Here is a 12,387-nt window from a genome sequence, read left to right as displayed (position 1 = left end):
ATCTGTCACACTGTTTTTATTATGTAAAGAAGTCTTTGTTTTTAGTCGTCTCACGTTCGCAATCACCGTCTTGAGTAAACGGAATTTTCAGTTTCCGACTCCTCTGAAAGCTGTGAAGGGTATAAGTGCCGCAGTCAAAAACCTTAACTCAGTATCCTGAACGTCAGCACAATTAATCATAATGAGGAGTTATTTTTTTAAAATTTGGTATATAGACATACAAGATGAAATGTCAGATGTATCGCTCATTATGATTTTGCATGAAGCTGGCCCGGAATTGCTTTCGATTATCTGAAAAAGAAAATTATTCCATAACTGGATGGGACCCGTGAAGGTCCCGGGTTGAATAGGCATTCAGCAACCCATGCTTGCCATAAAAGGCGACTATCGTAAGAGGCGACTAACAGGATCGTGTGGTCAGGCTCGCTTACTTGGTTGACACATTTCATCTGTTCCCATTTGCGCAGATCGATGCTCATGATGTTGATCACTGGATTGTCTGGTCCCGACTCGATTATTTACAGACCAACTCCATATAGCTGGAAGACTGCTGACTGCGGCGTAAAACTAAACTCACTCATAATTGGATGGTAGAATATGCTTACTTTTACATAGAAGCTAGCATATGCGAAGTATTACCTACACAGACTGGGGTAGTATCATCTACGTAGGTGCACGTATACAAAGGATAACCTTTAGACTTCGGCACCAATACGCTTCAATTGAAACAAAATTATGAATGTTTTTTGCATGTCCTCAGAAATAGTTTTTACATTTCACAGCGTGGTTTAAACTTGGGCTTAACCATATTAACCATTAATGTGTAGTTTCGACATCCTGTGAGATCCCCAGTAGTGAGTGAGTGAGTGAGTGAGTTCAGTTTTACGTCGCACTTAGCAATATTCCAGCTATATGGCGACGGTCTGTAAATAATCGAGTCTGGACCAGACAATCCAGTGATCAACAACATGAGCATCAATCTGCGCAATGGGGAACCGATGACATGTGTCAACCAAGTCAGCTAGTCTGACCACCCGATCCCGTTAGTCGCCTCTTACGACAAGCATAGTCACCTTTTATGGCAAGCATGGGTTGCTGAAGGCCTATTCTACCCCGGGACCTTCACGGGTTCCCCAGTAGTGATGATACGAGAGATCCTTGCTCTTCTGCCTAGCGGTGACAGGATATACATATTTAGAAAGTGAGTGATTTACAGTTTTGACGTGTGCTTGTTTGATACTTGCGTAACGGTTGACACATTTTGTGTCCTTTCGTGTATTTTTTTTCGACAGGATTGTGGGGTAGTCTAGTGGTTGAAGCGTTCGCTCATCACGCCCAAGACCAGGGTTTAATTCCCCACATGGGCTCATTTGTGGTGTTCCCCAACGTAATGTTGCTAGAATATTGCTAAAAGCAAAACTAAACTCACCCATAAACTCACCTATAAACTCACCTAGGGTCTACTGGATGTGGTCCAAATCATGCATTCGCTAAGATTATAAACTCTTTTAATATTTTCCAGGGAAAACAGTAGCATCCATTTGCCACGGCGCCTGGATGTTCTGCTCGGCTAAGATCCTGAAAGGGAAACGAGCTACCTGCTTCCATGCTATCAAAGACGACGTGGAGAATGCTGGGTAAGACATGTATGGTTTTTGTTTAACGCCGCATTTATGCTATGTGTCACCAGTCATGATAAATAACCCAGTGATGAACAGCATGAGCATCGATCTACGCAATTAGGATACGATGACGTTGGTCAACCAAGTTAGCGTGTCTGACCAACCGATCCCACTAGTGGCCTCCTACGACAAGCATGGGTTGGTTGCTGAAGAAAATGCTTACCCGGATGTTCACGGAATGAATAAGACGTGTGAATAATTGTACAATGTCGCCACTGGTCAACCGAGGAGGTTTTAACTCACGTGTCTTAAAGTCAGCAATACTCGGTGTGCACTTCCTGTCAAGGGCCCATCTTGCAAACAAAAACATTATGAACAATGTTCCCCTTCCCATCATAAACAATCTTACAATAATAATCTAAGTTTGTGAGTTTGTATCTCCCATGAGGTCAGTACCCATTTTGTGCTTTTAAACTTCAGTGTAAGCTGTCTAAACTGAAACTCATCTGGAACTGAAGAAATAATGCGGTTTAAACAATGTGCTTGATTGTACAGCTGATGGTAAATGTACAAGCCGTGGATGGGAGTGAGATCTTATAACAGTGTTGACAATTTGCTGGATTAGACAGATAACGGTTTTGACAGCTTCCAGTGTATACTCGTCTTCAGCACCTTTGCCTGTGAACAAGATTCGTTTTGTGCTTCTCTTTGAAACTATACTCGTTTTGTGCCCTAACCTTTGACTTTATATTCGTCTTGTTCATATTTGGAGTAGTGTTTACGATAGAGAGTGTACTAGACGAGTTTAGTTTAAAAAGAGAAGGAGCACAAAACGAGCGAGTTTGACAAGGAAGCTGCACAAAACGAGTCTTGTTTACAGGAGAAAGTGCCCAAACAGAGTTTATTTCGAGCGGGAAGGAACGAAAAACGATTCTTGTTAAATAATGAATGATAGTTCAATGCTCGAATATTCTCAATGCCCTCATGCCGTTGTTACATCAACGTCAATAACAACGATGGTTCTTTCATTCTCTCTCTCTCTCTCTCTCACACACACACACACACACACACACACACACACACACACACACACACACACACACATGCTGGCTCGTTTGCTCAGCTTTACGTGTCGTTTCCAGAGTGCATCGCTATTACCACGTGTCTTGCTCTTTTCTGGGTCCGGGGTAGAATAGGCCTCCACCGACCCATGCTTGCCATGAAAGGGGACTGTACTCGTCGAAAGAGACGACTAACGGGATCGGGTGGTCAGGCTCGCTGACTTGGTTGACACATGTCATCGGCTCACAATTGCGCAGATCGATGATCATGCTGTTGATCACTGTATTATCTGGCCCAGACTCGATTACCACCTCCACACATCAAGAATATTGCTGAAACTAAACTCAATCACTAACCGCTTTCTTCTGTTCAGTGGCAATATTTTTTTTCAGTATTTTTGTTTTATACTTCACGGATCATGTATTCACCCGTGTCATCACAGTGCAAAGCGAGGTCGTAAATGTGTCCTTAGGAAGAGTAACTTCCTGTACTTGCATAACAGCTGACACATTTCGTGTCCTTTGACAGTGTATATGCATGCTTCGTGTAGTCTTCTGTCTGTCAGTTTGAAGGGCGGAGGATAGTTTCATGGTACTTTACCGCTCGTAAAATGTAAGGCTGCATTCGATTGTTTGTTGATTATCGCCTCATTCAGCAGTGTTCCAGCTTCATGACGTCGATCTGTGAATAATCAAGTCTGGACCAGATAATACAGTGATTAACATCATGGGCATTAATCTGCACAACTGGGTTACGATGACAAGGGTCAACCATGTCAGTGAGCCTGACCATCCGACCTCGTTAGTCACCTCCTACGACTATTGCTGAGTGAAGGGTTACATAACAGTCAACAAAAACAGGACCTATAATAAGTAGTGAACGGGCACTCATCAGTTGACTAAGTACTTGAGTACTGGAGCCATGAGGGTCACGGTTGGAATTGGTCTTCAGTAGCCCATGCTTTCCGCAAGAGATGACTATCGGGATCGGGTGGTCAGACTCGCTGCCTTGGTTGACGCATGTCATCGGTTCCATATTGCGTGGATGACCACCCGATCCCGTTAGTCGCCTCTTACAGCTGAATGAGAATTTTACGCCGCAAACTGTAGTTACACATTTTTTACAAAAGTGAGTGCAGGTTGTACTACACAGCGAGACATGAACACAGTGTCATTCAAACTTGAATCCCTTTGAAATCCATAAATGTTAACAAATTTTAAGTACAGCGGAAAAAATGCGTATAAAACTAAATGTGTGATTAATTGTGTTTGTTTGGCGTTTAACGCCAGACTCAGCAATATTCCAGGTATATGGTGACGAACTGTAACTAATCGAGTGAGGTACAGAAAATCCAGTGATGATACGAGCATGATTATGCATGTTCGCAATCGGGACACGATGACGTGTGATCAACCACGTCGGCGAGCCCGTTAGTCGCCTCTTACGCAAGCTGTTCGTGAATGAGTGAGTTTAGGTTTACGCCGCACTCAGCAATATTCCAGCCATAAGGCGGCGGTCTGTAAATAATCGAGTCTGGACCAGACAATCCAGTGATCAACAACATGAGCATCGATCTGCGCAATTGGGAACCAAGTCAGCGAGCCTGACCACCCGATCCCGTTAGTCGCCTCTTACGACTAGCACAGTCGCCTTGTCTGGTAAGGGTTTCTGAAGGCCTATTCTACCCGGGACCTTCAGGGGTCCGCAAGCTATTCGTATCATATGCCCTTGTTTAAGTCTACTTCTTGTGCAGACAAGGAAGGTCATTTATGAAGTGTTTACTTCTTTTACCATCGTATTAGGAAGCATTGTTCTCTAAGCACGTAGCCTAATCCAGGGTCAGAGAACACTGTAGAATCTGACTACAAGACATTAGTCGTACGCAGCCGGAATGTGTGTTAAAGGGTCCGTGGCACGCCATCTGTGGAGACATATTGCACGCTAATCATGTCATGCTAACCGTGTGTTCATATAACACATGACTCGATGGCGTACTGTGGTAATGTTAAACGCTTTGAAGTCCGACAGCGAGTCAAATGTATCGCAACATCAGCATTGTTTATAGTTAACTTAAGGTAGTATGTAGAACGCCTGGGCAAAGGAATACACATTTTCAGTGCCGTCTTAAACAAATTCCGTTTGATGTAAAGGAAAAAATAGTTATGAAAAATATATGAATAGGTCCCAGAAAATCAGTGATGATTCGCGCGTTGGGCACTTAAGTAGGTCAGACCTCAGTACTTCCAGTGACAACTTTTCATACCTTTCCAAATGGTCTCATGGTTATAACAGTACAGAATCGATAAACACCAAGGAGAATTCGACGGATATGCAACTTCTTTAAAATAATACAAGCGGTGTAGCTTCTAAGACTGTTATCAAGCAAGTGATACACAATACTGAAGGCTGGGTTGTATATATACATGGTAAGGTTTGGACAGAAAGGGATTGATGTTTGCACAGTTAGTGAGGTTGGTGTAGAAGGTTGATGGTGGATGTTTGACAAGAAGGGAATTGCTCCACCAAAAGGGTAAGCTGTGAGGGGGTTATAAGGTGGAAGCCATTGAGGATAATCGGATTGAGACTGCTTCGTGATTAGCTGGTTGGGGGCAGTGGGGATGTATGATCTATGTTCATGACGTACTAGACACTCTTGATGTAAATGGCTTCAAGTAGTTTTCTGATCTTGCATTTTTTTTTGTAGTAGGTGTCATTACTGGGGAGTACATTGATGCTGTTCTAAAGGGTGTTGTGGTCAGGGTTCGCTTGGGTGTCGTCGGAGATGGCGGATTTGGAGTCACTCTTCTTCACAGAGATTTGGTGGGGTTTTTTTTATTTTGATTCTTACATGAAAAGGAGTTGAGGTTTCGGCGATGTACGAGTCTCCACAGGCACACTTTGTTTTGCAGACTGTACCTTTACCGAAAGGAAGCTGGGCTTCGTCTCGCATATCCCAAGATGGCAGAAGGGAGCAGGAAACCAAAATAGTACCGGAAGTGGAGACTTTCAGACCCAATACTCTCTTTTCTTGTAGGCTCTGTAGATGTTTGTTTACGATCTTGTATTTGCTTGTTCTAGTGCCATGCGTCTACAAATTATTGAATTTGAAGAAGACAATCCTGCCATTAAAATCGTGAACATCAACCCGTGCATGGGCATTCGATGGCATTAAGTTGACCCACAGGCAAACTATAGCGCAAAATGAGATGCGCAGCATAGAGAAAATGACCGGTCTTCCTACCTACGAACGATTCGAGCAAAGGTTGGCAACGTACTTTCCTCGCTTCGGTTCGAAAAGTATTTTCATGTCAAAATATAATATCACCACCGACAAAGGCATACACCCTTTTCTTAACTGAGTTGTGTTCGTGGATTTCCTACCCCAAGATGAACAATTACTCACTTGAAATACTGTTTATTCAACATTTCAAGCGGAAGTCGTGGTATATCAGGTCGTTCTTCGCCTCCATTCCCCCTTTGCAGCGGTTCAACGGAGTGAAGGAACAGGAGGGTATTATTCCATATGGAATATTTACAGTTACCCCTGCTTCATTCGTTTTTATGTAGAATAAATTGTGCGAAAATTCTAACAATAGAGACGAAAAATAAGACAAATACATTCCAATAGATTCATAATAAAATGGTATTTCTCTTTAATTTGTGCATATTCTTATTCCGTCGGTCCATGCATTCGGAAGCTGACTGTGGTAATGGAGGCTCAAAACGATCTGAATATCACGCGTGGCGCTTAAAATGTTGAATAAAACATATTTCACGTGAGTAATTATTAAACGTCGGGTGGGAAATCCGAGAGTACAACTAGGTGAGGAAATGGAAGTGTACCTTTGGTGGTGGCCATATTTCATTTTGACCTATTTTTCGAACCTAAGCGATGGAAGTACATTGCCAAACCTTGTTCGCTTCGCTCGCATATATGAACACGTCATATTCTCTATGCTGCGCAGCCCCATTTGCGCTACAGTTTGCCAGTGGTTGACCATACGATCCCTGAGGTGAACTATTTAACAGAATATCTGGGGAACTTTATGCAGATAAAATGAGAAGATTTTTGAAGAACGTATTTTCAGTTTCCATGGTTTCACTTCAGTGGCCTCTGAAATAAACCATTCTATACCTACATCGACCACGTATGAGCTCCACCAGCTGTGCCGTGCAGATCGGTGTTTGGTAGCTCGTTCCATTACAATAATTTTCGACTTTACGTCGTTATTAATGATCTGTCTTTTCTTCAGTGGTTTAAAAGTATCCAGACTGTGTGATTTGGCGAAATAAAATGTTCTGTGCAGTCCTTCTGATTTTATTGAATCGGATGAATCGCTCCCTAACATAAAATCTAACAGTTGCAATAATAATAGTCTCATTTTTCTAATCACCAAGCGTGTGTTGTGAAATTTCAGTTTCATTTCACACATGGAACTCGCATACCTGGCTGTTTTATTAGCAAGTGGTCCCTCTCGAAAAAAATAGCGCAAATTATGAGACAAATAATCAGAGTTGGCCCGTCGATTTCATCTGACTGTGCGTAATGCGTTTTTTGCACTTGTGATTGTGAGAAATTCATCGATCTCAAAATGAAATCAAATTGAGTGTAAGAGCGTATCACACTGTCAACAAACTCAGACTTTTCGCTGCTGGTGGCACACGTGGCACACATATTTGATAACCAACATACCTGCGCACCTGTTCCGACTTTCCACCAACATAATACTCCATAAACGTACTGAAATGATTGAAGAAATAGAATGTTAATCAAACAAACTATTTTCCTTATCCTCTTAGTCCTCTCTATGAAAACCCAATGAAGAACCGGTCAGGTTTGGTATTCGTCAACCCGTGCTTGTCGTAAGACGCCACTAACGGGATCGCCGGTGCATGTCATCGTACCCCGATTGCGTAATAGATGGTCATGTCGTCAATCACTGGATTCCGGACGCGAGTAAACAGAAACCGTCGTGGTGTAGCTGGAAAGTTGCTGAGTGTGACGTTAAACAGTAAACAAACAAACAAAAAGAAATTCTCTAAGAAGAAATCAGTCGTGGTAATTTCAGACGCCTTGCAAATCTACGTGGCAGTGCAGTGTTTCGTGAAATGGTTAGGTCTTGAATCAGGGACCTGAAACTGCATAGTCTGTATTGACGTTCTTACATTAGAAAGGTCAGTGGGCGATGAGAAACACAGAAAATAAAAATGCTGTCCTAACGGTTGCTTAGCGACTAGCTTTTGGACGGGAGTCCCTCAACATGTAGTCACATAGTAACTGATGTATAGCCCTGTCATTTCAGAGCTCTCTACGAAGACTCGCCCGTTGTGGTTGATGGGAATTTGATAACCTCGAGGATTCCGCAGGATCTTCCAGACTTCTGCAAGGCAATTTTACAACAGCTCAGCAGCGAATAAATGTCACCGGTTTTGAGTCCAGGATGGTGGAGATGGTTGACATCGTGTACTTAAATATTTTTCCAGACAGTGAATTTTACATGATTTATTACAAAAAATGAAATGTTTCTTTTATTGATACGATCACATTATGTTCACATTAAACCACAATAAAATATATGACAGGCGAATGACAAGGAAATGATTTGAAATTGTTCTAACTAAAGTGATTTTCCTTTTTTTAGTGACTTTGTATTCGATATTACCCTTGTGGTTGATACTGATGATGCAGGGATAAACACAGACTTGAAGTGAATGATGAATGAGTCAACATGTATTCTCAATCGCAAAAATATGCAATGTCATTTGTTCGGATGTGTAGTGTTGCCACCTACCAGTAAACCAACTGGGGCTATAAAACAAGTGGTTAATAATTTAATCTATATCTCATCAGTCTGTAAATAATTGAGATCAGACAATCCTGTGATCAATAGCATGAGCATCGATCAGTTAGGCCAACCGTTAGAGTACAGGGAACGTATTCCATGCTGTGGTCCGAATTAACTCCCTTAATGCTCGGAAGATACGCATAACTGCTTAATCACTGATATGATCGGGACAGTGGATAGCCAAGCGATTAAAGCGTTCGTCACACAGATGACCCCGAGTCCCTGACCCCACATGGGTGCAATGTGTGAAGCCCATCTGTGGTGTCTCCCGCCGTAATGTTGCTGGGATGTTGCTAAAAGCGACGTAAAACTAAAATCACTCGCAGATATGATCACGTTGTGGGTAGTTGCAACGAAAGACTACACTGTATACTTTCCAACTGATTCCAGATGATATTTTATACTGTGGTATAATGTACCTCTTAAATGTAATTGCCAATATCAATGTGATTAAAATGATTTTTTCATGTTCCTCCTTGTCCATTTTGTCAGCCTGCAATAGATTAGTGTTTCCCGGTATAGTTTGCCTTCAGGAGATCGCCCATCGAACTTTTTGCAAATCTCCATTGCCAAAAGGAAGTACATATATACACAAAGACGTGTCTGCTAAGAAATGTGTGTGAAATGTCATTCAGAAAATGAGTGAGTTAATGAGTTTAGTTTTACGCCGCTTTTTAGCAAAATCACGGCGGGGGACACCAGAAATGGGCTTCACACATTATATCCATGTGGGGTCTTCGGCGTGACGAGCGAACGCTATAACCACTAGGCTATCCCCACCGCCCCCTTCAGAAAATGAAAGCAGTCTGACTTGTCATAAAGGATAACAACAAAATCAAGTTTAAAACAACCTGTCACATACACATTAGTATTAATAGATAATATATGCTATACACGTTAATAGATAGTATCAACAATTCCGGTCACCATAAGTACACTAACAATCCGATTGTCCCACTATTCTCAAATACTTTACACATTGAGGGGAATCGAACACTTGACCCCGAACACTCGAACCATTAGGCTAACTCAGTTGCCAACTTAACTACCCCTGACAACTGTGGGGAAGCCTAATTGATTAAGCGTTCGCTCGTCACGACGAAGCATCGGGTTCTATTCCCCATATGGGTACTATGTGTGAAGTCAATATCTGATGTCCGCAGTGATTTAGCTGGAATATCGTTAAAAGCGACGTAAAACCTAAATCACTCACCCCATAACATCTCCCCTTTTGCTGGCAATCAAGTGTGAAATTCTCAGCTTCAGAATCATCGGTCACTCTTCATACAGCGCCTACACGAATTCCTGCAGATTCTAAGCTGGAGGATCTCAAGGAGGAACTTGATAGTCCCCAAGATGTTTGATGAGGTTTGTGTCGGCTCTTACAACGAGCCGTGGTAATGTTTCAAAGGCGTTCTCCGAATGGGCTATGACCACGTCGGAAATAGAGCTGTTATTTACGAATACCAGACCATTTGCAAAGAAATGGTTATCTAATAGTGGCACGATGGCGATATCCAGTACACGTTGACACTTGAACCATTGAGTGTGTACTGTGATGTCATCCCTGTAGTGAAGGAAAACATTACTTCAGCTATTTCAAAATATCGTCGTCGTCACATAGGCTAAACTTAAACCAAGGCACTCACACGATTGGTAGACTCAGGTCATCGTATCCCAGTTGCATAGACTGATGCCTATGCTATTGATCACGGGATTTTCTGGTCCCAATGCGTTTATTTACAGAGCGCCGTCATACAGCTGCAATATTGCTGAATGCGGTGTTAAATTACAACCAAATAAAATCAGAGGTCTAAAAGATCAGACGGCCTTCCCTCAAACCTGCAGGCAGGAGCCTACACCTCGTTCATGATTCTGGTGGAGTTTCGGACTCTCAATCTCCATTGCTTGTGCTCCTCGATATGGGTAATGGGATGCCGCCGTGCCCGGCCGGCCACTCGGTTATCACGGTCGCAAGAATTTACAGGCACCTATGTGGGGAATCAAACCCGGATCGCATGACGGATGAACGCATTAACCACAAGGCTACCGATCGAATGTTTGAATTTGTTGCTATAATTTTGAATAGTGGTGTTTTGTGGTCCCCTGCATAGAGCCTAGGACATTAATCAGTCAACAGTAACCGACGCTGGTCACGGAAAGGTCTTCGATGGGTGACCGTGTTGGTAACTGTAGTCCTGAGAATTTCTTGGCCTTCAATCCTGCCCCACAACGAAGCACACGTTGCAAATGCGGTCTCAACCTTGGGAAGTGAGTTTGTTCGTGAACTGCCTCTATTCACCCAGCAGGTAATGGGTACCTGGTAGTATAATGTGACTATTAACCTTTTAGTGCCTCACAGTCAGTCTGGGTGTGAATCCAGTTGTACGTTGGCGCTTTGACCATACACAGTTGTGTGGAAACAGGCGCTTTATAAATTGCCATATTTAACAGAAATTGTTGAAATGCCCCGACTCGACGTAGAGACACTGTCACATCACTAAGTACTCGCGGTGTACTAATGAAACATTTATGTGTCCTTTATGGCCCAAGAGCTAAATGTCTGAACCCAGCCGAGGTCGGTCCTTGAACCTCATTAAGTCTCTCCGATTAAATATTAAATTTAGACTTAAAGTATATATTATATGTCAGCTATCAAAGAAAAGTGTTACATTATAATTTTAAGGCTCATGTTAAATATTTTATTACATGAGGGCAAATATTTTTAAGATATTATCTTGAATGTAACGGCATCGCACCCAAAATGAATCTGCACCGGTGCTCGTTGTCAAGTAGTTAACAGCTGACTCGGGACTTTCAAACAGATTCTGCACTGGCAAAAAGCGTTGCCCTTAAAAGTCATTTGTGTCTGTTCTACCTAACGTGTGACCGCCTCCATGGTGTGGTGGCTATTGGATCCACCATGTGAGCGAAAGGTCGCGGGTTCGATGTGGTAATATATGGCCCTCGCTTGACACTCGGCATTAATGGGTACAACAAGGACCAGTCGCTTCGGAGTCAGTATAATCTGTCTGCTTAACTGCGGCATGGTGTCTCAGTGAGATGGCACTATAAAACCAACTTAAGCCAGGGCTAATACAAGCAGCCACACACACATACGCATGCACGTCGTCATATGAGCGACGTATTCCGAAGTATGACGTTGAAGTCCCATTTCACGTCACTTGTACCTGACAGGTTAAGTTACCTTGCTACAGCTTTTACGCTGTCAGAAAGATCTTAGTGCTAACATTCATCTTTTAAACAGCGTCTGTCAGAGGAGAAAAAGGGTCCGAGGTCAATGAGATAAAAAAGTATGTTAGTTTAGGTTCATGATGCTTTTAGCAATATTCCAGCAACATCTCCGCACGGGGACACTAAAACTAGACATCACACATTGTACCCATGTGGGGAATGGAACTGGGGTCATTGTCGTCACGAGCGAACCCTTTAACCACTGTACTACCACACCGCCCCTGTAATCAAGGACTTACAGATGGTTTTTGTTTTCCAGGCTGACCGTCCAGCGCGCCTGGTCGGGTTCAGAAAGTGTGTCTAAGTAGGTTAATTATGTTATCATACGATGCTGTGTGCATGCAGACTAACGCCGTGTCTCTGATGATATTATATACTCTATTCAGAAGCACCAACGACATGAGAGATTCAGAAACTGGTGAAAATCGTTACATTTAGAGAACTTTCATTATACATTGAGCTATTCGGGAGGGAAAATATTGTTTGAGGGACTGTGAAACAGCCTGATAGGAAGACTGTGCAATACTGACGTAACTCCGGTCTTGTAAAGGCCTACATGCAGATGTATAAGCTGTGTGCGAAATATTTTCCAGATTTTGCTA

At 42.7% G+C, this 12,387-nt stretch overlaps 1 protein-coding gene across 1 annotated transcript in view; it reads left to right on the top strand.

Annotated features, from left to right (window-relative positions):
- The window catches only part of LOC137297635 (putative cysteine protease YraA), a 60,701-nt gene extending 51,700 nt beyond the window's left edge, over positions 1-9,001 (top strand). The window contains exons 4-5 of the mRNA XM_067829527.1: positions 1,523-1,637; positions 7,988-9,001. Of these exons, the coding sequence (XP_067685628.1) occupies positions 1,523-1,637; positions 7,988-8,102 (230 nt within the window). The 3' untranslated portion in view covers positions 8,103-9,001. The remainder of the gene's footprint in view (positions 1-1,522; positions 1,638-7,987) is intronic.
- The last annotated feature ends 3,386 nt before the right edge of the window (positions 9,002-12,387 follow it).

Source organism: Haliotis asinina, chromosome 1, assembly GCF_037392515.1.
Source record: "Haliotis asinina isolate JCU_RB_2024 chromosome 1, JCU_Hal_asi_v2, whole genome shotgun sequence".
In the NCBI taxonomy this organism is placed as follows: domain Eukaryota; kingdom Metazoa; phylum Mollusca; class Gastropoda; order Lepetellida; family Haliotidae; genus Haliotis; species Haliotis asinina.
The sequence above is the reverse complement of the archived record's forward strand: the minus strand, read 5'-3'. Positions and strand labels throughout refer to the sequence as shown.